Genomic DNA, 23451 nt, shown 5'->3' on the forward strand with positions numbered 1-23451 from the left:
CTACTCTCCATCACTGCTACATTGTGATCTGTGTCTATATCTGCTCCGGGTACGTCTTACAATCCAGTATCTGATTTCGGAATCTCTGACTCACCATGATGTAATCAAACTGAAACCTTCCCGTATCACCTGGCCTTTTCCAAGTATACCTCCTCCTCTTGTGGTTCCGAGCAGAGTATTGGCTATTACTAACTGAAATTTATGACAGAACTCAATTAGTCTTTCTCCTCTCTCTTTTCTTGTCCCAAGCCCACATTCACCTGTAACATTTTCTTCTACTTCTTCCCCTACAGCTGCATTTCACTCCCCCATGACTATTAGATTTTCATCTTCGTTACGTAGTGTATTATCTGTTCAGTATCATCATACGCTTTCTCTCTCTCTTTGTGTTTGGTTTTTGACCTCGGCATGTGTACCTAAACTATTGTTATCGATGTTGGTTTACCGTCGGTTGTGATGAGAATAACCTTATCACTGAACTGTTCACAGTAACTTACTCTCTGCCCTACCTTGCTAGCCATAACGAATCCTACGCCCGTTACACTATTTTCTGCTGCTGTTTATATTACCGTATGCTCATCTGACCAGAAATCCCTGTCTTCTTTCCACTTCTCTTCACTGTTCCCTACCATATCTAGATTGAGCCTTTGCATTTCCCTTTTAAGATGTTCTAGCTTGCCTACCTCGTTCAAGCGTCTGATTATCCACGCCCCAACTCGTGAACGTTATTCTTTCGTTTGTTATTCAATCTTGTTCACATTGTCGCGTTCTCTTTGGCAGTCAGTTCCTGGAGATACGAGACTATTCCAGAATCGAGACTATTCCGGAATCTTTTGCCAATAGCGAGATCATCATGACACCTTTTCAATTACAGGTCAGATGTCCTGTGGATACACGTTACGTGTCTTTAATGCATGGTTTCCATTGCCTTCTGAATTCTCTTGCCGTTATTCATTGCTGATACTTCCGCCCCTAGGTGCAGTTTCCCATCCCAAGGACAAGAGAGTGCCATGACTCTCTGTCTGTTCCTACGTCCTCTTTGAAATGGCTGCTGGAAGGATGAGGGTGACATCCTATGCTGGAAATCTTCAGCTGTCAACGGTCATTATCAATCAATATTTAAGCTGTGGCAGTTTTCGAACTCGGGACCGATGCTGCTACCGCTACACCAGGAAAAATTAAGTCTTTTGTATGTGACCGCAATTTTTAAAATATACAGTTATATTGTAATGTTCCTGCACGCAACAGATAACTTATCTCTCTTTCCGCTGCAACTGCTTGAATATTCTGCATCCAGCACCATGCAAAAATAATTCTCTGCTTTCCATGCAGAGTGCAACGCATGTTCACAACTAATGATGCAACCTCTCCCCTTTTTTCATAGAAATTAAATGTAAGGAGTGGTTTAGTCAACAAACCTTAACCGGTGAAAATGAATAAAAACTTTTAATTCGCTATATTCCGAACAATGACGATTCACATATTGATAAACCTCAATCAGACCTTTCTTTTCCTTGAACATTTTGAAAACATCAATTATTCTACAATTTCGTACATCAATAATTACGTATCTGGTGACAACAAAGATATGAATATTACTTTCAATGTATGCACACACAAAATCGAGAAAATCTCTTCAGCGCTCAACTAGGCGCACCAAATTGCAAATTACCGGAAATCCTCGACTAATACAGAGCTCTCCCCCGGCGCCACCATCACGATCAGGGCGGGCTGCAACCTCTCCTGACGCGCGGCTTCTCCCCACGCCCGACTGCGTCCTGCTGCTACCAACAGCTAACAGTTCGCTCGCTATAACTCCCAATAATAATATCTCAAAGTTGCTGTATGCACGCAGCAATAGAATCAATTGCCAACTCTCCAAAAGACGCTATGAACATCCTACTTTCAAACTCTATCGGTGCACAATCCGTTTACATAGTAACTAGAAAATGGCGATATGGCCACTCCAAGACAAAGTATCTGTTTCATACAGAAGTATACACGGATTCCTTCCGTACTACGAACTTGAGTCAACGCGCTATAATAGCGGCCGTTAAATTCAGGCTGTTCCATTCCCAGAAGTCACACTACTCCAGGGCAGCAATCACTCACTGTGTGCGGTGGGCCCATAGACAACCACATTGAGAGGTTGTGGAAAAGCTCTTCTTGAGCTAACAAGTGGTAGCGACCAAGGACCAGATGACTGCTCTCCTCTGTGTCTTGACTGCTGCCAATAACCACCTCTGCCTCCAGAGAGGAAAGAGCAGAAAACAATAGGCAGTCAAGGCACCGGATGGCCTTGGGCTGCTAATGCAAACCGAGGCAATAGTACCGCATACGGAACAGTTCATCTCCTTATGGTACACTGAGTGTGCAACTAGTATTGAGCCAAACAAATTTCCATTATATAAAAGTACATCTTTCAGCTATGTTTTGACAAGACTATAAATAACCTCCACTGATTTGGATCATAAGCGTTCAGTGTCACAACAAAGAGCCATATGTTCTTCTATAAATAATTTTACTTATTCTGTTTCTCTGTTCCCGTACAAAGGGAATGAGTCTCCAGGTAAGAGATGTTTGGCTTGGAGTCTAAGCCCGTACAGTTTGGCAAGATCTCTTGTCAGAGTCAAGTCACGTGTTAAATCACTTAAATCGTTTTCACTAAATAATTATGATACATAGTCTTTTTCTAGCTTGTAATCATCACCATCACCACATTCATTTTTGGAGCTGTTCTCCTGTCGCAAATTCTTAAGAATCGTATGTTGGTTTGGAATAGGGAGAGATTCACAATGCATAACTGCTCGTAAGGGCGAAGAAATATTAGGATATTTTATATCCTTCTTTCATTTTGGTTCCAACAATAACCATACAACAACAACAACAACGATATATATGGTTTTGAAGCTCTCACTACACTACGCAAATTGCAAAAAGTACTGATTTCCTCGTCACATTATTCCACAATCTCAGTCCCTCAACATACGTACGGCCAAGTCTTACACGAAAAAAGGTTGTTTAGCAGACAATTTTCACAAAACTATTAACGGCCAGTCTTTTCTTACCAATTACATAGTTAACACAAATATAATAGAATACGTTTCTGTTATTCAAACACTTGTTGAAACTCATTTATAAGAAACTAGAAAAATACATCTAACAATACAAATGTAGACTCACGACACTGTACCATGTCCACAATCAATTAATGCTTCCCCCTAACAGTGAGATGGTTGTCACAAGTGTAGCCAGCTACTCCATGTTATTAAAATACAATTTTCCTTACTGGCAAAAAAAAATTCTCCTGGTGAAACATAAATCTAAATGAAAAATGAGTTTACATCGCTTGTGAAAATGCTGAACTCGATGCAAAAAAATTGATAACAGATCCGAAATCAGTACGAAAAAGTTCTCCAAGAAAAGTGAAAATTTCACAGAATCAAAAATCATATTGGGTTGTATAATCGAGTGCCTTTGAATGCAGCACAAAATCCAAATCGTTCAGATACTTTTGACCATAGCGTCGTCTCGGACTGTAGAGTCAGCAGTCTTGCAAGGTATAACTGGCATACTTCCAACGATTTTGGATTTTTAAATTTCTCTAATTTAATTGCTTTTAATTGCCCAATAGCAGAACTGGGTTAGTTTCACCTCTTGTAATTTTTAGTTTTCCACGAACGCCATCTTCAATTTTTGATTCTACCATCAACTTCATTGTGACGTGGGACACCCGCTCAAACATACTTCAACCCAATGAAGACAAGGCATTAATTATCAATGAAACACTCACCCTGGCTTATAGTTCCCAACATCTTTTATTTAACAATTGCATGGCAACAGCAGACTGCTGTTACTCCAGAATAATGTACATAATTACCCTAATAATTAAAACATTACCAAACAGACACAATGTCTATGGGCGCCAAAGCCCATCGCACACAAATAATTTCAGAACCCTCTTTAGATAAATCTTAAGAACTATAAAAACAATAAATGGTTTACTGACATACACTCCCACAGAAGCAAGACAAATTTCTAAGATATAGCTGCAGTAAGACATTAATAACACAGTAGAATGAAAGGCATATTTTAGATATTACAAAATTTCAGTGACAAGAAGTACCATATCAGGGGTTTGCGGAAACTACAACTCAGATCGAGCTTGGATGAAAGCTGAAAGGAAAGGTGAAGAAGGAAAGACGGACGCCTCGGCGTCACCAGGAACAAATAATGAAATACTCAACTTAGATTCACCGAAGAACTGGTGTCTACTGGCAAACACTGCGACCGCGCTATCAGTTACAATTCAAACTGGCCGCCGTCAAGGCGTCGTCCCCCAGTTAAACGATCAGCTACAACAGAGGACGCGCACCGCTAATTACACCACGGAAACACCAACATAAAACCAAAACAGGCAAACCTCATTCAGACAGGTAACCACTGTTCAATACATTGTGCCCCAGTGGTCAATACGAAACAGATTACAAGGGAGTCCAAACACCATAAGCTCTCTTAACTGCAAACAGCACGAAACTCAGTAAACATGTATACAGAAGAACTCTAAGAACCTGAATAAATCAACCCGTTTGATTCTTTGGCGTATCTGGTTGCAGGCGGATGTATACGAAGGGCACTGTCACATCTTCACATCGTTTAGCAGCACAGACGAGAACATCGCCCTCTCACAAGACGCAATACACACACGCAGACCACACGCAAGTCTCCATCCGCAGCCCCACTGCCCACATGACAGAAACAGGCAGAGAATGCATGAAGAGCGACCGTCGACAACCAGACTGCACACCGGAGCGCCAACCAACCGACCAAAACCAACCATCTACTCATTTTTTTCTTTATTGTGATTTCATTTGCCTGCGCCTTATGAGCAGGGGAGGGCTGTCAGCGGCACAGTCCGCCGCTTTTCAGCCGAGTGACATGACAATAATACGAGAGTAAAATGTTACATATAAGGCGATAAGAAAGGTTGACATAAGACAGAGTAAGAGGAGATAATGGAGGTAAAAATACACTGACCTGGAGACGTTCATGGAGGGGCAAATAAAAAGTTGACATAAAGTTAAAAAACGCAGTTGGCAATTCTCAAAACACTAAGAAGACACTGAAGGCAAACGCACAGGTTAAAAGTCAGTCACAGTGTTAAAAACACTCCAGAACAACACACCTTAAACCTAACTGGAGCACATACGATGAAGAATAAAACTGACAGGTGGGATCTGCCTAAGGAGACGCCAGAAAGGATGGAAAAGGAGGGGAGAGCAAGGGACAGCAGGGGAGGGGGTGGGATTAAAAGAGTACGGGTGTCAACGGCTACACCAAGAGGCAGGAAACTGGTGGGGCAGGATATGAAGAGGGAAGACAAGGCAGGAGTGAGTGCAGCGACACTGAAGGGGTGCACAAGAGCGGGAGGGGGAGTAGGAGGGGAAAGACACATGAAGGGAGGGGGAGAAGAGGGAGCCCTGAGGATGAGGCAGGATGAAGATGGGGTTAGAGTTGGTAGGAAGGGTACATGTCAGGGTGAAGCTCATCATCCGGGAGGGGTAGATGGTTGAAATTGCATTGGGAAAGGAGGCAGAGGTTTGTGGAGATGGAAAGAGGGTGGAACACAGCTGTAAAGGCACAGATACGGGCTAGGGATGGAGAGGAAGGGAGACACGAGGGGGTGAGGGAGATCAATGTGGCGGACAATATATAGTGTGCAGATGTGTTAAAGGAAAAGAAGAATGGGGGGGAATGGTAAGAGGTTGTAGAGGATGTGCATGCTGGATGTAAGGCCGTTGCAGAAGGCAAGGTGGAGCGCACGGTATTCGAGGATTTGGATCGATTTGTAGAACCTGGGAGGGGCGGAAATCCAAGCCACGCTGGCGTAACAAAGGATGGGGTGCATCAAGGATTTGTAGGTGTGAAAGAAGGTGGAAAGTTGCAGCCCCATGTCCAGCCAAACAGCAGTCTCAGGAGGCGGAGTCTATTGTGAGCTTTGTGTTGGATGGTAAGGAGATGGGGAGTCCAGGTGAGGTGGCGGTCGAGGGTGAGGCCAAGGTATATAAGGGTAGGAGTGAGGTGGATAAGATGGCCATAAATGGTGAGGTAGAGATCATGGAGATGATCGCCTGGGACATTGAGGGGTTGATACGGAGGAACCACTGGTTGCACCAAGCAGTGAATTGGTCTATTTGGAGGGTACGTTGGGACCGTTGAAGGTTAGGATAAAGGGCTAGGAAGGCGGTGTCATCAGCCAACTGGAGGAGATGACCCCTCTCTCCACAGTGTCATGTGCTTAAATAGCCGAAAAGCGACTAGAGCGATACAGAATCAATGGCAGAGATCTTAAATGAATATTGCAGATGACGCTGTCGTTTATCGATTAGCAAAGTCATGAAATCAAATTGCAAAGCGATTTAGAAGTGATATCTGAATGGTGCATAAATTGACAATTCACCCTAAATAACGAAAAATGTGAGGTCATGCACATGAGTGCTAAAAGGAGTTCGTTAAACTTCGGTTACACGATAAATCAGTCTAATCTAAAGGCACTAAATTCAACTAAGTACCTAGGAATTACAATAACAAACAACTTAAATTGGAAAGAACTCATAGAAAATGTTATTGGGAAAGCTAACCAAAGACTGCGTTTTATTGGTAGGACACTTAGAAAATGTGACAGATCTGCCTACACTACGCTTGTCCATCTTCTTTTAGACTACTGCTGTGAGATGTGGGATCCTTACGAGATAGGACTGACAGAGTACATAAAAAAGTTCAAAGAAGAGCAGCCTTTTTCGTACTAACGCGAAATAGTGGAGAGAGCGTCACTGAAATGATACAGGATTTAGGATGGACATCGTTAAAACAAAGGCGTCTTCGCTGCGTAACAATCTTCTCACAAAATTCCAATCACTAACTTTCTCTTCCGAAAACTAAAATATTTTGTTGACGCCGACCTAGATAGGGGGAAACGAACACCATGATAAAATAAGGGAAACCAGAGCTCCTATGGAGAGATATAGATGTTCGCTCTTTCCACGCGCTGTACGAGATTGGAACAATAGAGAATTATGACATTGGTTCGATGAACCCTCTGCCAGACACTTAAGTGTGATTTGCAGAGTATCCATGTAGATGTAGATGTAGATGGAGTGACTCTCCACGTTCAGGAAGACATTCGGGGTTTGATAAAGGTCATTTAAACACATTAATCCATTTTATAAAAACTTGTTTCTGCAGATTGAAAATATCATGCTGGAAACATTGCCATGTCTCCGCAGTATCCTTTCTTCCAGGAGTGCTAGTTCTGAAAGGTTCGAAGAAGAGCTTCTGTGAAGTTTGGAAAGTAGGAGGCGAGGTACTGCAGAACTGAAGCTGTGAGGACGTGTCATCAGTAGTGCTTGGGTAGCTTGGTAGAGCACTTGTCCGCGAAAGGCAAACGCCCCAAGTTCGATTCTCGGTCCGGCACACACATTTAATCTGCCAGTAAGTTTCAGTAAAGTATTTCTTTCGCTCTCGTACCTTACATTATTTGCGATAATGTTAATGCACAGGTTTGATGTCATTTTCCATTGTGACACTTCTCCAGCTTATTCTACTTAGAAATGTAAGCACTTTAAGTTTTCTAGTGGCACTTTCTTCACAATCCTAAATAAATTCATGCCACTACTGCCCACTCTGAAAACATTTAGATATGCATAGATATCAAATATTGCGCAACAAAGAGCTTCGATGAAGATTGCTTTCCTGATCGACCGTTAACTTGAAATACCACACTGTCCGATTACTAGGGTGCGTTGAAAAGTAATGCCTCGGAATTTTTTTAAATATTTTTTTTCAATGTCGGTTATTACAGACACTGATACTAGCCGGTAGACTTTTCCACATCGCTGACGCAAGTTGCAACACTCTGCCGCTAGAGGGATCCAAACTATAGTATGCAGCATGGCGATGTGTAACGTAACAGTGTCAGTGTACTGCGAGACACTCAGAAACCTGAAAGCGCGAAATCCAAGAGTTTGTCCGCATATGGAGCACCCTGTCCTTTAGCACGACAATGCCAGACCACACACGAGGGCTGCGACATCTGCAACAATCCGACGTCTTTGTTTCACCGTCATCGACCATCCTCGATACAATGTCGACTTGGCTCCATCCAGTTTCCAGCTGTTTCAAAACCTTAAAGAACACCTTTGAGGACTTCAATTTGATAGGGATGAAGCGGTGCCACCAAAGGTGCGGGTGTGGCTCCGTCAACTAAGTCAAACATTCTGCAGTGACGATATTAACAAACATGTCCCTCTTTGGAAGAAATGTATTATTCCCCAGGGTGCCTACGTTCTGAAATAAATATGTAGGCATGAAAAATGAAGATGCATTATCTTCATAAGGTTGGATTATTTAAAAAGTTGTAAAAGTTTTCACATAGAGAATCGGAGACATTACTTTTCAGCGCGCCCTATTAGTTCACACTATTTGCGGGGTAAACTTTTTGCTTGTGGCATTGTTGGTATTGCAGGGTTCACAGAAGTTGCTATGAGAATAAATTATGCAGTAGTAAACCCTTTCGTAATAATCTGAGCTGCATCTTCCAGTGAATACCAGTGAAGGTATATATTACAACTCTTCTTAACAATATATTTCCTTTCGCCACCCTTGTCGACATGAAGAACGACTAAAGGTGCAAAAGTTTAGAAGTCTCTCTGTTCGGTTACTTCACTCCGTTCGATTGGTAAGCTTTCTGCTTACACTTCTGTTGGTGTTTATACTAAAGCAGCAAACCTTTAGTAGTTCTTCATTTCGACAGAGGTGCGAAACCAATCATTTATGGCTCTGATGTTAATGTGAGAGAGAAGCCAACGAATTAAGGAAGCAAAGGAGCGTCATGTTGATATCCTGGTAATTAAAAACGGAACACTAGCACAGTTGGAATATCTTTGACAGGAGTATCGTCAAAACTGTACAGATCAGGATACTCTTATAGTTCCATTTACACCTGAGAGGCTTTTCCAACCAGTTTACGGGAAGATAATTACATATAAATGTCTATAGTATACTTCTCTATTAACAACAGACTAGCCGGGGAATTCTGTTTGTGCTCTGTGTTGTTTGTCATTTCCGTTATTAAATATTGTTTCTTGTTCAAGCGGTGGTGCAAAACTCGTAATTACAGTTTTCTGGCCATAGCCACCATTAAGTTAAAGTGGATGTAGTATTTCGGCTCTTCACTCCTTCCAACGACCTTTGATAATCCATTCAGTTTCTCCATACGCTGTAGCCAATCATCTAAGAAAGTATCCTTCTGGTCTTCCGGAACTCGGTTCAGGAATGGACATACTGACTTCAGAAAATCTAAAAAAATAAAAAGGTCAATATTACATTACGATGAAAAATCACAAAGCATACAAATGTTATATTTGAACAATGGTTTAAGATATCGAAAGCAGCATTTTATCAAGATAAAGTTCGCAAAAGAAGGATGTTCTACAGTATGTTCAATGCTTCAGACTTTGTCTATCGAGGCACTGTTAATTAGTTGTTTATTCATCCGTAGAGCATTTACAGACCGTTTCAGACATGTCATTATAGTAGAAAAACAAAACAATTTTAAAAAATTGAAGTTATAGCTCTAGGGAGCCTTCATAATTAATTTTTGCCTTTATTGTTTTGTTTCATTCATTTTGTTTAGTAGCAAACATCAGACGTTCAGATAGTAGTTCCACCTGAACATTGATTTTTCATTGTTTCTGTTTATAATTATCTATGCTATAAAACGGTCCATTTTCGACAACACAGGGTGATTTTTTCCCCCCGTGTACAAAGTATATGGATTTTATCGATGAAAGGATACGGAACAGAAAAGGTCAAATGAAGTTATGTCCGGAAAGTCATGATTCCCGGGTATTCGATCATACACTGTTACACAGACTGTGGTCTAATGCACGCGCCACCATGCAGTCATAGCTACTGTATGTGTTGAAAACGATTTTGAGTGCCTCAAGGTATGTATGTACGCGCTGTAGCATGCTCTGAATCACACGTTCACGTGGGCCAGGCTGCATACGAACAGTGTCAAATTCAGCATGAATCTCCTCCTTCCTTGTCTGCATATCTGGAATGGGTTCTGTGTACAGGATACTTTTGAGATGGCCCCATAACCGGAAAGCACACCGGTTGAGATCCGGTGAACGTGAGGCCATGCAACTGGACACCCTCGTTCGGTCCACCGACCTGCCAAGACACGATTAAGATGCGTCCAGTAGGCTGGAGAACCATCATGTAGCCGCCACGTAACCCTTCGAATCATCAATGGCAGTTCTTCCAGTAAGGGAGGCAAAGTCACCCGCAAGAAACGCCGATAGTTCCGGCCCGTTAGGCGACGCTGAAGGAAGACTGGTGTCAAAAGAATATCGTCAATTATTCCGGCCCACACATTCCGGCTGCTCCGATGCTGATAATTCGATGTCAGAATACCATGGGGGTTCTGCATATTATAGCACAAATCACTGATGAGGAAGTTGAACGTACCACTCCTCGTAAAGGTGGTCTCAGCTGTGAATAGGGCACAAATCCCAGAATCGTGGTTGCCTGGTGAAGAAACCAGTGAAGAAACTGCTCCCGATGTGGAAAGTCTGTCTCTAGAACGCCCTCCACACGTCTGAAGTGATGAGGGCAGTAACAACTGATATAGAGAAAGTTCCACACGGTCGTCTGGCTTACCCTTTACTGGCGGGCAAACCGAATGGTACTGACACAGCGGTCGCCTTCCTGATGTGTTAATCATATTTTCTTCCAAGTCTGGTGTTGGAACATTTCGGGTACGTTCTCCATGGTTTCCTGTTTCCTGAAACGACCCTGTGTCAGACAGATGGCGATACACTGTTGCAAATATTGAATGCTGTGGCTACTGTCGGTGAGGATAGCTCTCCTGGTACAATGTTGCTGCTCCCCCTCCCCCCCCCTCCCAACCCATTGCCATTTGCCTTTCCCCAAGTGACCACTATGTCGGAACCATTGTGTACAACACTGTATTACACCCACTCCAACATGAATCACACAGAGAAGTGAATCGGACACACCGTTACCAATTACTATGGCAGAAGAGGGCTCTAGGACATGACATCTGAGGAACTGTACCACCCTCTAGGAGAAAACTAAGCGTATTAGACCGCAGTCTCTGTATCAAAGTATGATTGAATAAATGATCTCTAGCGTGGAAACCATACACATTCGGACGTATGTCCATTAGACACTTTTTCAGTATACTCTGAGTACATGGTGAAAAGAAAAGACCCTGTAGAGACTGAACAATCGAGTGAGTGAGTAACATGAGAAAGCGGACTGCAGACACGTGGCATGGCTGATGTGTTGGTTTTCGTGCGTTAACTCACGGATAAATATACGTGTGCGTATTGATGGGAACTGCAGAAAGAGAGCAAGCAATATAATGTGAACTGTGTGTCGCACTTTTATTCTTGAATAAACTGAGACAGTTTTTGGGCACAAATCGGTAGGTCACTGCAGGAACGATGTGTGTGCAAGGTACGTCGTTTGAGTGTTTCGAAGACTGTACTTTTACGTGAGTAAATCTAAAACTGTGTCGTGTAAGTCACTAAATTGAAATTGTATCACAAGTTACACTGAGCAGAAGAATATACGAACATACGACCGAATGTTTCAAATTATGCATATCTGGACCTGCAATTCCACGACATCAAGCTCACGCCGACAGCTGCGCCAGTATCGGAGTCGTGTCTCTACCTGAGATGTATAACGGACCTAAAAACGTTTTCAGCATATTATCGTCCAATACCAGACTCGCCATACTATCTTGGAATACTGCAGCCGTGTGAGCTGCAGTCACAGCGAGGATTTTTGAAAAAGGCTGCTACGTTAATAAGACTCTTAGCTGGATAAATAATGTAGTACGGTATGAGATTTTCACTCTGCAGCGGAGTGTGCGCTGACATGAAACTTCCTGGCAGATTAAAACTGTGTGCCGTACCGAGACTCGAATTCGGGACGTTTGCCTTTTGCGGTCAAGTGCTCTAGCAACCGACTTACCTATGTACGACTCACACCCCGTCCTCACTGCTTTACTTCTGCCAGTACCTCGTCTCCTACCTTCCAGAAGGCAAAGGTCCCGAGGTCGAGTCTCGGTCCGGCTCACAGTTTAAATCTGCCAGGAAGTTTCAATACAGTACGGTATCTGGTTTCTCTTTAAAACAGAATTTTCTCCGGTCATAATATTTTGTCAATCTCGTTTCCCGTTAAAACAAAATTTTCTCCAGTCATAATATTTGGTCCATCTACGAGAATGTTTTCAAAATTTTAGAAAGCATTTTGTAGATGGAGCATAGCGATCGGTATAAAATGCTAAAGAACCGTAATTACACGGCTCTCGCTCCGTCTGCTTTAACCAGCACCCAAAACGGCAGAAAAAGCCTGAAGATGGTGCGAGGAACGAGCCGAAACCGGTTTGCTAACAAATGAAAATTATGGAAACGCAATCAGGTCTGTTTTTATTTAATTTTTAAGACAATGTTGTCATTGGAACAGTACGAACACATAAATGTACTGTTCACTCCATTCCGCACCTTATAATTTTTTTACTATTTAGTAAATTAATAGCCATACTTGCTCTCAGTCATTCAGTGGATTAACCACGTTGTATAGCGTCATGTTCCTGACGTAGTACATACATAACTTAACGAAATGAAGATATTTGCAAATCCATTACGCTGTGTGCTGACACACCTATTAAAGGTGTACTTTGTTCTGACCGGTCGAGAACTGTAGCCCTCGCAATATTCAAATCTTACAGCTGGTGTACATGTGTTTGAGGTTAGTTAGTTTATAACGTTATGTTAAATTTAAGGGTTGTGCATATTAGTGTATTTCACGTAATGAGTACATTTCTGGGTGCACGCATACATATTACTCGACAACATTTTCACGGCATACTTGTGGGAACTAAATGTCAGAGAAAGACGCAATATTTCATATTGCCCAATGTTATTGGCTGTCTGTAGGTAAGATTGAAAGTTGTGTAATATATTATTACGGCACACTGACGGATCTACTGAAATTAGATTTTAAGTAAAATGTCTCATATTTTTTATTTGATGTATACCCCGTAATTTACAAAGACATTCTACAACAAGAATGGTACACATAACATCTAGCATATATACCAAGACTACACACATTGGGGCAGGAGGTCTATACATGTCAACTCAATGCTGACACACATAACACATAGTTGGAGCACGAACATTCAACACTTCCTGTTGAACAAATGTTTTATGTGCTCACAATAATCATGAACACTACATCGTTTCGGTGCACTACGCATTGTACTCTATGTTGTTAAACCATACAGTTTTTCAAATACCTGGAATTTATCTTTATTGAGAGCCTTGATCAATAAATCAGACCTGCTTCCTCCATACACAAACAGTTTACAGCCGTATCCTTCTGTTTTAGTCCATACCTAGTGAAATGGTACCCAATATCAATGTGCTTGTTATTTGCTTCTGGGCTAGCTTGATAGTTCCCTTGTTGTCGGAAAACACTTTGGTAGACTCAATAATCGTATGTGGCTCAGTTTCACCTATTAGAGCTCTTAATCATAACTTTTCTGGTATGGTGAAAGACAATGCCATATAGTCAGCCTCAACAGTAATCAAAGGCACTGTTTGTTATTTCTTGCAAGACCAGGATATTAATCCTCGCATCAACTTGAAACAGCTGCCTGTAATAGAATGTCTGTTATGCAGTTCTTTTCCCTAGTCTGCATCAATATAACTTACCAGGTTCTAGTTCACTGTCTAACAATTACTTAATTGGTAATCAAAGGTTCCTTCTAAATATATAGATTTTCTTTTAACTACCACCCAACCTTTAATTCTGTGGTCTTAGCAAATTTTGTTCACAATATCAGTAGTGAAGGCACTATTTGGCGTGGAAGTTTGAGCTGATTGTAAAAGAATTGCCACTGCCTGCAAATAAGGGAACTGCTTTTTCACATTCTATCTTCGTTCCCTACTAACAGCTTTGTGGCAGCCGTGCCGAGAAATGCGCGAGCTGTAGCTAGTGCCGTCCCAAACTAGTGGTGCCCGCCGCCACCACACCCACAGATTTACCATTTGGCCAAATTTTGGAAATGGTGCGAAGTGCACGGGCTCGCACAAGACAAAGTGGAGAGCAGTGTGAGCTGAGCAACGGACCAGTATAGACGTGCATCCATGTGTATAATTCTGTTTGCCGCAAACCAAAGCGTCGAGCTCTGGACTAAAGTGTCGAGCTTAAACTGAGTTCCCCACAACGCGATCTGAATCTATTAGACAGCGCCACCCGCATCATTACGTAGCGACCACACGGCGCACAGCGGGTGGGAAGGCGGTTATCGGTTTTGTCTGTTCACGCGTCCATTGTTTCATCGCCGTTACGCAGTCGGATCACGTGCTCCATAGTTAAGGAGTGTACAGTCCCCATCTCACTCGTGTGGTTTCTTTCCTTGTGGTGCATTCGTAAATATCATTCGTAGAAAAAGAAAATGGTTCAAATGGCTCTGAGCACTATAGGACTTAACATCTGAGATCATCAGTCCCCTAGAACTTATAACTACTTAAACCTAACTAACCTAAGGGCATCACAACATCCATGCCCGAGGCAGGATTCGAACCTGCAATCGTAGCGGTCACGCTGTTCTAGGCTGTAGCGCCTAGATTCACTCAGCCACATCGGCCGGAGTAGAAAATTCCTTTTCTGTAGCTTTCTTCCAATAAATTGCACTCGTGCTAACCAAGGCTTCTTCAACTGTAGGAGGTTACTGCTTAATATTTGAGCATCCACACACATTTTATATTCTGGATACAATTTAGATTATATTCTACACAATGATCGCCGCAAATCTACGTTCATTGCTGCTGGAGTTTCCTGGTTTTCATTATCCTTTTCATCTTCAGTCAACATATCTGATTGTACCTGAACAGCTCTTTCATGTACTTTAAATCCAAAATTTTCTGGTGATTTTGAAGGCTCTTGGACATTAATATGTGCACATACATTTTCAGTATACGTTTCATTCTCACCAATTATAAAAATATTACCTCTCTGATAGTTAGTCCCGTTTTTGATTCAGGCATTACGATTCAGTAACCTTGGAAATCAGCACAATTTCTAATAATTATGATTTTCAGATTTATAGCCCCATTTTCTTGTAAGTAGTTAGGGAACTTGTACCATTGCCTCACATTTAAATATTCTTAGATGGTCTACGTCTGGCTTCTTTCCAGTCCAAATTTCATATGTGGTCGTGTTTGGTAAATCTTTAGTAGGCGATTTACTATCCAGATACTCTGCACTTCATTCTGCTTCTGCCCAATAACATATGAGTAATTCTGGAACCTTTAAACATGCTCCTTGCGCTTTATAGAATTTTTCTGTTAGCCTGTTTTCCTACTGCGTTATGGTCAGAACTAAAGCAAGCTGCAGTTTGAGTTCTGATTCCAAGTTCACTCAGTCGTCTAAACTGTTTATTGACGCATTCGGTACTATTTTCTTACCTGATAACTTTTATATTCTTACCACTCCTTCTTTCAGGCATGATGCGAAAGTGGCAAATATGACGCTCACTTTGTCCTTGGTTCCAGGGAAATAAACGTGGGTATATCTCGAAAAATTACCAATCAAGGCAAGGAAACAACAAGTGCTCTGATAGATTCCTTTTCCATGGGCCATAACGTCTGTGCGTATCAGCTGTGAAAGCTCAGTACATATATTTTTACTTGTTTTAAACGATAATCTGGCTTGATTTCATTGTAAACAAATTTCACAATGCAAGTTACTACGCTTATATTCCTTTAACCCTGTTGCCGTGTATTTTAACAAGGCCGTACTTCTCCTACTATGATGTCCAGTCCTTTATGACATAAAAAACCTTTTGCGGAATGTAAAGGAAAGCTATTTCAAACTTCAGGAACATCTAAATTATAAATAACCTTTTCTTTAGCATCTGTGGGTCTCACACTGGCCCTTCTGATCAATTATTTCTCCACCATTTAAATAGAAAACTTATCTTGTAGCCCTTATTCACTATTTCACTAACTGAAGGAAAAATCATTAGCAGCAATCTTAATATAATGTACATTATGAACTGTAATGCCGGGTGATTCTGCATTAGCAGTCAAATTAAAGTTTATCTTACTTTCCCATTCACATTGTAATGGAGAACCATTCACTGTTAGGCGATCAATGTATGTTCTAGGTGAAACATAGTATAAAACTCATTGGCCTTTGGTTATATTCATAGACACTGCAGAACCAAGGAACTATCCTGTGCTCTTACTCCAAATTTTGCCAAGAATAATATGCAGTGCCTTACCTTTACTGTTTGCCTTCCTTTGTGTTCCCTTTGAAACAAGACTTTTTCTTGTTTACTTGTTTTTCCTTGGCATTTATAACATCGGACAGGTTTCTTCTTTTTGTATTTTCGATACAAAGCCATTCCTATGTCCTGGATAGAATATTTTCATATATTCTTAGTATCTTGAGTTTTACGCTGTCGCCTGTAATTGGTTTACCTGAATTCTTGAGGCCCGTTATTATGTGGGAGAACTTAGAGGTAGTTCCGCTAGTAACAAGGTACCAATCCATTTATTAGCGATGTCGAATCCAATATTTCTTAAACTATTCGAAGTGGAAGAAGGTTTTATTCACATAGTCATCAACATTTTTACATTGGTCTAGACGTGTGGTGATAAGCTCTCTTTGCAAATTCATTTTCCTAATCGATCTTCATTCTTCAAACGCTCTTCTTAGATTGTCCCATACTTCCTTCGCCGCACTGGCCTTTTCTGCGTGAAAGTAATTAACATGATCCGACTAGAATAATTAATTTTTATTTTGCCTTACGATCTTTGTTCTGGAAATCTGAATATGTGAAATTCAAGGTTCCATCAATGACATCCCAAAGATCGTCCAAGTGCAGATAAGCTTATACTATAGATTTCGAAGGTGCATAATTATCTCGACCCTTGAACTCTTCAATCTGCCTCATTAGGGCAGAAGTTCTTTGGGCAGTTGCAATACAAGTACTGTAAGTTATAGACTTCTCACAAGTAATATTAAGTATACCACAATTTACTTGTCAAAGTTATTCAATTCGGTCTTCCTAGGACCATAACGAATTGAATTTTATATCTGTACAGTAAAATAATATAGGCAGAGAAATACTGTTCACGAAAATAGATTTCATATATTATATTTAATTTGCTCCTGGCAGTTTGCAAAGCCAAACACACAAAAGCATACAACGCAAAATCTAGCATAGACAGCTAATAGTACATATAATAGGTGAAAAGGTACATACACATTAACTCATTGCCAGTACACATAACTATTTGTGGTTCACCAAATCTCAACATAAATGTAACGAATATAGCAGTCACCTTGAGAAAATGGAGCAATTCTATGAGTTTTTGTCGAGATATAGGGAATCGTACCTGGGAGCACATAAGCTTCATTTAGTAAAGAAATTAAATTCATTGTTTAAAAATTATGGAAAGAGTTGAAAAGAATTACAAGTGCATCGAAAAGCGAGGCTGGTGGTGCCGAGCTACTGGAACCACCACTTTGGTGCGTTGATGGCTAGAACTTTATGCAAGGGCAAGAAATTTTTTAACGCAATTTAAGTAAAATTATGTGTATTTTTTGTTTTCAAAACTGGATGTAAATAATTAAATACTAACCATATATAAGCAGAATTATAGATGTAATTACGTGAAACAGTATATCTAATGAGCGAGCGTCCATCCTCAGAAATTTCCGATACTCATTTGGCTCGCTTATTGTCAAGTCACTAAGGATGTTTACATGTGTCAATTCTCCTCTCTTATTATATCACTCCTTCATTCGTCTACGCTTTCTCTTTTCTTGCATGAATGCAAAACTAGCCCAACAGCCATATAAGAGCTGGCATCAGTATCTGCCATATTACCACATCCGGGATTTGACACCAAATTGTGCCGTATCGATTCATTGTCTGGAACCAGCTGTTGATGTGTTGCACAATATTGCTGCCCAATATTATTGATAGTTTAGGGGCCACTTAATGAGAACAGGCAATCACTTGATTCCACAGTCATTAACACTGTTTGAACTTAGGTCGACCATTCACATTGTGTTTGAAAGTTGTCTTATAATTTGTCAACTACCAAATACCGTATTTCAAGCACCTCTTAAGGCCAAGTCGCACTTCCCATCATGTCATGTCATGTTATAATATTCCACTTCAAATAATAGCACTCACGCTGGCCTTCACATAACGTCACATCAAGGCAAATCAAAGTTTCCCGGGTACAAAGTTTTGAGAGAACTGACGTCATCGTCCGTTGTTGACCATGTGACCTCAGGTCATTTCTTCCCAACACTCAGCCTTGCTCTTCGTTTCAGGTTACGTCATAATATTATTTCCTGGGTGAACATTTATGATTGAAAGGGGGAATTTTCATCTGGATGACTCAAATGGTTCAAATGGCTCTGAGCACTATGGGACTTTACATCTATGGTCGTCAGTCCCCTAGAACTTAGAACTACTTAAACCTAACTAACCTAAGGACATCACACACATCCATGCACGAGGCAGGATTCGAACCTGCGACCGTAGCAGTCGCACGGTTCCGGAATGCGCGCTCAGAACCGCGAGACTGCCCCGTCGGCTACCCTTTATCGCAGTTGTTCTGCACGGTAGTGCCAAACAGACTGGTATAGGCACGTTTTTTCAAATAAAGAGATACGTAAACAGGTAGAATACGGCGCTGCGGTCGGCAGTGGCTATATAAGACAGCAAGTATCTGGCGCAGTTGTTAGATAGCTTGCTGACGCTACAGTGGCATGTTTTCAAGATTGAAGTGAGTTTGAACGTGGCGTTATAGTAGGCTCACAAGCGATGGGACACAACGTCTCCGAGGTAGCGATGAAGTAGATATTTTCCCGTACGACCGTTTGACGAGCATACCGTGAATATCAGAAATCCGGTAAAACATCAAATATCCAACATCGCTGCAGCCGGAAGAAAAACCTGCAAGAACGGGACCAACAACGACTGAAGAGAATCGTTCAGATTGACAGAAGACCAACTCTTTCTCAAATTGCTGCAGATTTCAGCCCTCAGAGCAGAAGACCCACACTTGTATCCTTGATGACTGCACAACACAAAGCTTTACGCGTCGCCTGGTCCCATCAACATTGACATTGGGATGTTGAAGAATGGAAACGTGTTGCCTGGTCAGACCAGTTTCGTTTCAAATTGTATCGAGCGAATGTGCGTGTACGGGCGTGGATACAACCTCATGAATCCATGGACCCTGCATGTCAGCATGGGACTCTTCAAGCTGGTGGAGGCTCTGTAATGGTGTGGGTCGTGTGAAGTTGGAGTGATATGGGACGCCTGATACGTCTTGATACGACTGTGACAGATGACACGTACAGAAGCATCCTGTCTGATCACCTGCATCCATTCATGCCCATTGTGCACTTCGACGGACTTGGGCAATTCCGTGGTGTCCGTTCCCTCCAGCACTGCTTCCGATGTTAGTCGAATCCATGCCACGTCGTGTTACGGCATCCTCGCGGGGTCCCAACACGATATTCGCCAGGTGTAATAGTTTCATTGGCTCTTCAGTGTAGAAGACTGATGGAAGAGGTATTTTCAAATAATTTAAAGCATACTAAATTCATTGGTTACTTTAAATTCATCTCATTTAATTAAATTTACCTCATATAATTTTTGGTTGGGGCCATCTAGAACTTAATAAGCTTTGCATTGGATTTAGGGTCTGGTGTGATGTTAAGGATACTGAAGGATCGTGTAGAGTATTTGAGTTATTGTGTACAATCAGGCAGCGCTTCATATAAACACCTTTCAGAATGTTATTAGTTATTTCAATTTTACAAGCATTTTCCTTAACGCATTTTCAGCTCTTCATAGTTTCCCGCACGAAACTATGTCTCGAAACCTGGGAGAAAATCCAACGAGAGTCTGATCGTATGTGAGGTACACCAGTGGCAAGACACAATCCATACATTTACTGTGCGATAATATTGCTGACGTCACTGATGACAGTGCCACTGAAGTAGAATTACTAAATACAGTTTTCCGAAACTAGTATACCAACGGAGACGACGTAAATATTCCAAAATTGCAGTCTAGAACAACTGCCAACATGGGTAAGTTACAAGCATATATCATCGATTTAGCGAAGCACCTAAAACACTTAAGGAAAATCTGCCGCACCAAACTGTGTACCAATCAGATCCCATTCATAGTACGTTGACACAATGGCTCTGTACTTAGCAATCATATACAGTCGCGCTCTCGTGGAAAGATCCCTCCCCAAAGACTGGAAAGTTGCACATGTCATACCAATACCCAACAAAGGAAATAGAGTAATCCGCTAAATTACAGACTAATATCCCCAAGGAAACTTGCAGAAGAATTCTGGAACATAAACTGTGCTTGAACATTATGAATAACCTCGAAAACAACGATTTATTGACAAACACTCAACAAAGATTAAGAAATATAGTTGTTGTGAAACCCAATTTGTTCATTATTCTCAAGAAGCAATAACTGCTATCGACAGGAGAAGTCAAATTGATTCCATATTTTTAGGTATCCAAAAGGCTTTTGACACCGTTCCCCGCAAGTGACTTCTAATTAAATTGCATACCTATGGAGTATCGTCACAGTTGTGTGGCTGGATTCGTGATATCTTCTCGGGAAGGTCACTGTTAGTAATAACTGATGGAATGTCATCGAGTAAAACAAAGGTAACGTTCGGCTTACCCCAAGAAAATGTATTAGGCCCTCTGTTGTTCCTAATATGCATAAACGATTTAGGAGATATCAGAGCAGATATCTCAGATTTTTTGCAGGTAATGCTGTCATTTAATGTCACATAAAGTCATCAGATGATAATATCGAATTGCAGAATGATTTAGACAAGCTATCTGTATTGTGAAAAAAGTGGAAGTTGAATGTAAATCATCCATATGATCACTAAAAAGATTCCGCTGAATTTCAGTTCCAGGATAAATCACAAATTTCAACTGGGTATAAAACAGCTAAATACTTAGGGATTACAACACAAATAACTTAAATTGGAATGAGTTCACAGATAATGTTCTTGGGATACCAAACCAAAGATTGCGATTTATTCCGCATAAGATAGGATACATGAAGGACATCTAAAAAGTTCAAAGGAGGACAGTTCATTTTGTATTATCACGAAATAACGGGGAAAGTGCCAGTGATAAGATAAACGGACTAGGGTGTCAATTGTTAAAACAAGGGAAATTTCACCTGCGCCAGGACCTTCTCATGTAATTTCAGTCTCCTATTTCTCCTCACAGTGTGAAAATATTTTGTTGGCGAACACCTACATAGGGAGAAATCATTGCGATAATAAAATAGGAGAAATCAGAGCTCGCACAGATAGGTTAAAGTGTTTTTCCCGCGCGCTGTTTGTAAGTGGAACTGTAGGAAAGTAGCTTCAAGGTGTTTCGATGAATCCTCTGCCAGGCATATAATTGTGAATTGCAGAGTAATCCTGTAGATGTAGATGTGAATGTTGTAGTACTGATTAGTAAGAGAACCAGTATTTTAGCTTGACTTTGTAACAACAACAATGCTGTACTATTGTATCAATAAGTAATTTTTTTTCTTCTAATTTTTCGAAAAAACTTGTGTAATTAATGTTCTGCTTTCATTTCTTTTTTTTGTTTCATGTCATAGTGTTAAGAAACCTGTGAACAAGTTTCAATGTGAAGATTAATGTTTATGTCAAATGTCAAGGAATATTGTAACAGAATTGAAATGTAACAAATATTGAAACTGTTGTAAGATGTTTAAAATTGTAACTGTGCATCTGGTCCATACGTAGACAATGTGTTAGGATATGTAGAATGCAAAACCTCGGGTGAATACCCGGCCTGTCAGGGAGCGGTAAAAGGTGGATGGCAGGCGAGCGCGGGAAAATACGCACGGGCACTGCACGGCACAACGGGCTCAGCAGTAGTAGTTGGAGTCTGGCACTGGAGTCTGGTCTGAGCAACACCTTCTGGAGCGAGGAGGCTCTCCTGCAAGACGTAGATTCATTGAGCCTCGGGTATGCCGTTCCAATGCCCACACAGCATGCCAAAAGTCCACAGGCACTAAATAGAAAAGTATTGCGACGCTAAGAAGAATTAAAGTGCCGATACGTCAAGAGCCATAGCTGTGGTTGTATGTGTGCTCTGTGACTCGCCATCTCGCAGCTCGCCAACCGCCGCATCGATACAAGCAGATTGAAACTTTTAGTACTGTATTCGTATGGACCACAGAGTGAACTGTTCAATAATAACCTAAATTTTACCAGAACTTTCCCCTCATATAATTATCCTCACAACTAACCTAGGCAGGGTCCTTTCCAAATGTTGTGCAATATGAGTGACCCGAAATGAAAAATTAGATTTTGTGTTAGTAATAATTACTTGCAGACCCAACTATGTTAGAATGGTGTTTAAAGAACTGTTTTGTTAATGAACCAGTAAATGAATAACGAAGGTCTAACTAAGTTGAAAGATAACTTTATATTGATATAGTAATGAAGTTTAATTATTTGGAGACAGATATAAAGGTATTTAAATGAGAAGTAAATAAGATAAGAAGAGTAGTAACTCATATACTGGAAATCTTGAATGCATGATAATTTCAGTAATCAATTTTTTAATACAGTGATCATAACAGTTTCAGGTACCCCCCCTTTTATTCATTTGAATTCTGAAGTGTTCCATATTGATTTGACCAGCAATAGTTAAAGTCAATATAGAAGTAAAAATTTATCAGTGATTTATCTTTATCAAAATTAACATTTTGTGTGTAGCTCGAAAGTGCTATGTCTAGGGTAACCTACGCCACATTTTAATCAGATCAATAGACAGTACGTAGTTTTGTAGTATACATTATAATGTTGTGTTATATATTCATGGTTTTTCCATATCAGTAAAGAACGTGAAACCTATCAGCTCAATAGTTTTTTGGTTCTAAAATTTTACTATATTATGCTGTGTTACTACGTATTGTTTTGCATGAATATACACCAACTTGTACAGGGAAGAAACTCAATTAATGCCTAATTAGGCTGGCGACCGTATTATTATTAAATTTGTAGCATCTGCTGTGTTGGTTTTGGTCCAAACTGACTTGTAATTGCATTTCGAACTTGCTTGACGGATTATTGTTATTACCAATTGGGTGTAAGTCTAATTTGCCACCATTCAGGTACACGCGGTCGATATCTATACGAAAATCCTTTCTCATAAGGTGAAGCCCGTTCACTTACCATATGACAGGCTTTAAGGAGTGTTGTGCGCCCCACGCGCACTTTGCAATTTGTTCTG

The 23451-nt window shown here is 40.9% G+C and overlaps 1 protein-coding gene across 1 annotated transcript in view; it reads right to left on the reverse strand.

Moving 5' to 3' along the window:
* Positions 1-3813: 3813 nt before the first annotated feature.
* LOC126335161 (juvenile hormone acid O-methyltransferase-like) overlaps positions 3814-23451 on the reverse strand; it is a 60441-nt gene continuing 40803 nt past the window's right edge. The window contains exon 6 of the mRNA XM_049998135.1: positions 3814-9357. Coding sequence (XP_049854092.1) covers positions 9173-9357 — 185 coding nt within the window. The 3' untranslated portion in view covers positions 3814-9172. The remainder of the gene's footprint in view (positions 9358-23451) is intronic.

Source organism: Schistocerca gregaria, chromosome 2, assembly GCF_023897955.1.
Source record: "Schistocerca gregaria isolate iqSchGreg1 chromosome 2, iqSchGreg1.2, whole genome shotgun sequence".
NCBI classification, from domain to species: domain Eukaryota; kingdom Metazoa; phylum Arthropoda; class Insecta; order Orthoptera; family Acrididae; genus Schistocerca; species Schistocerca gregaria.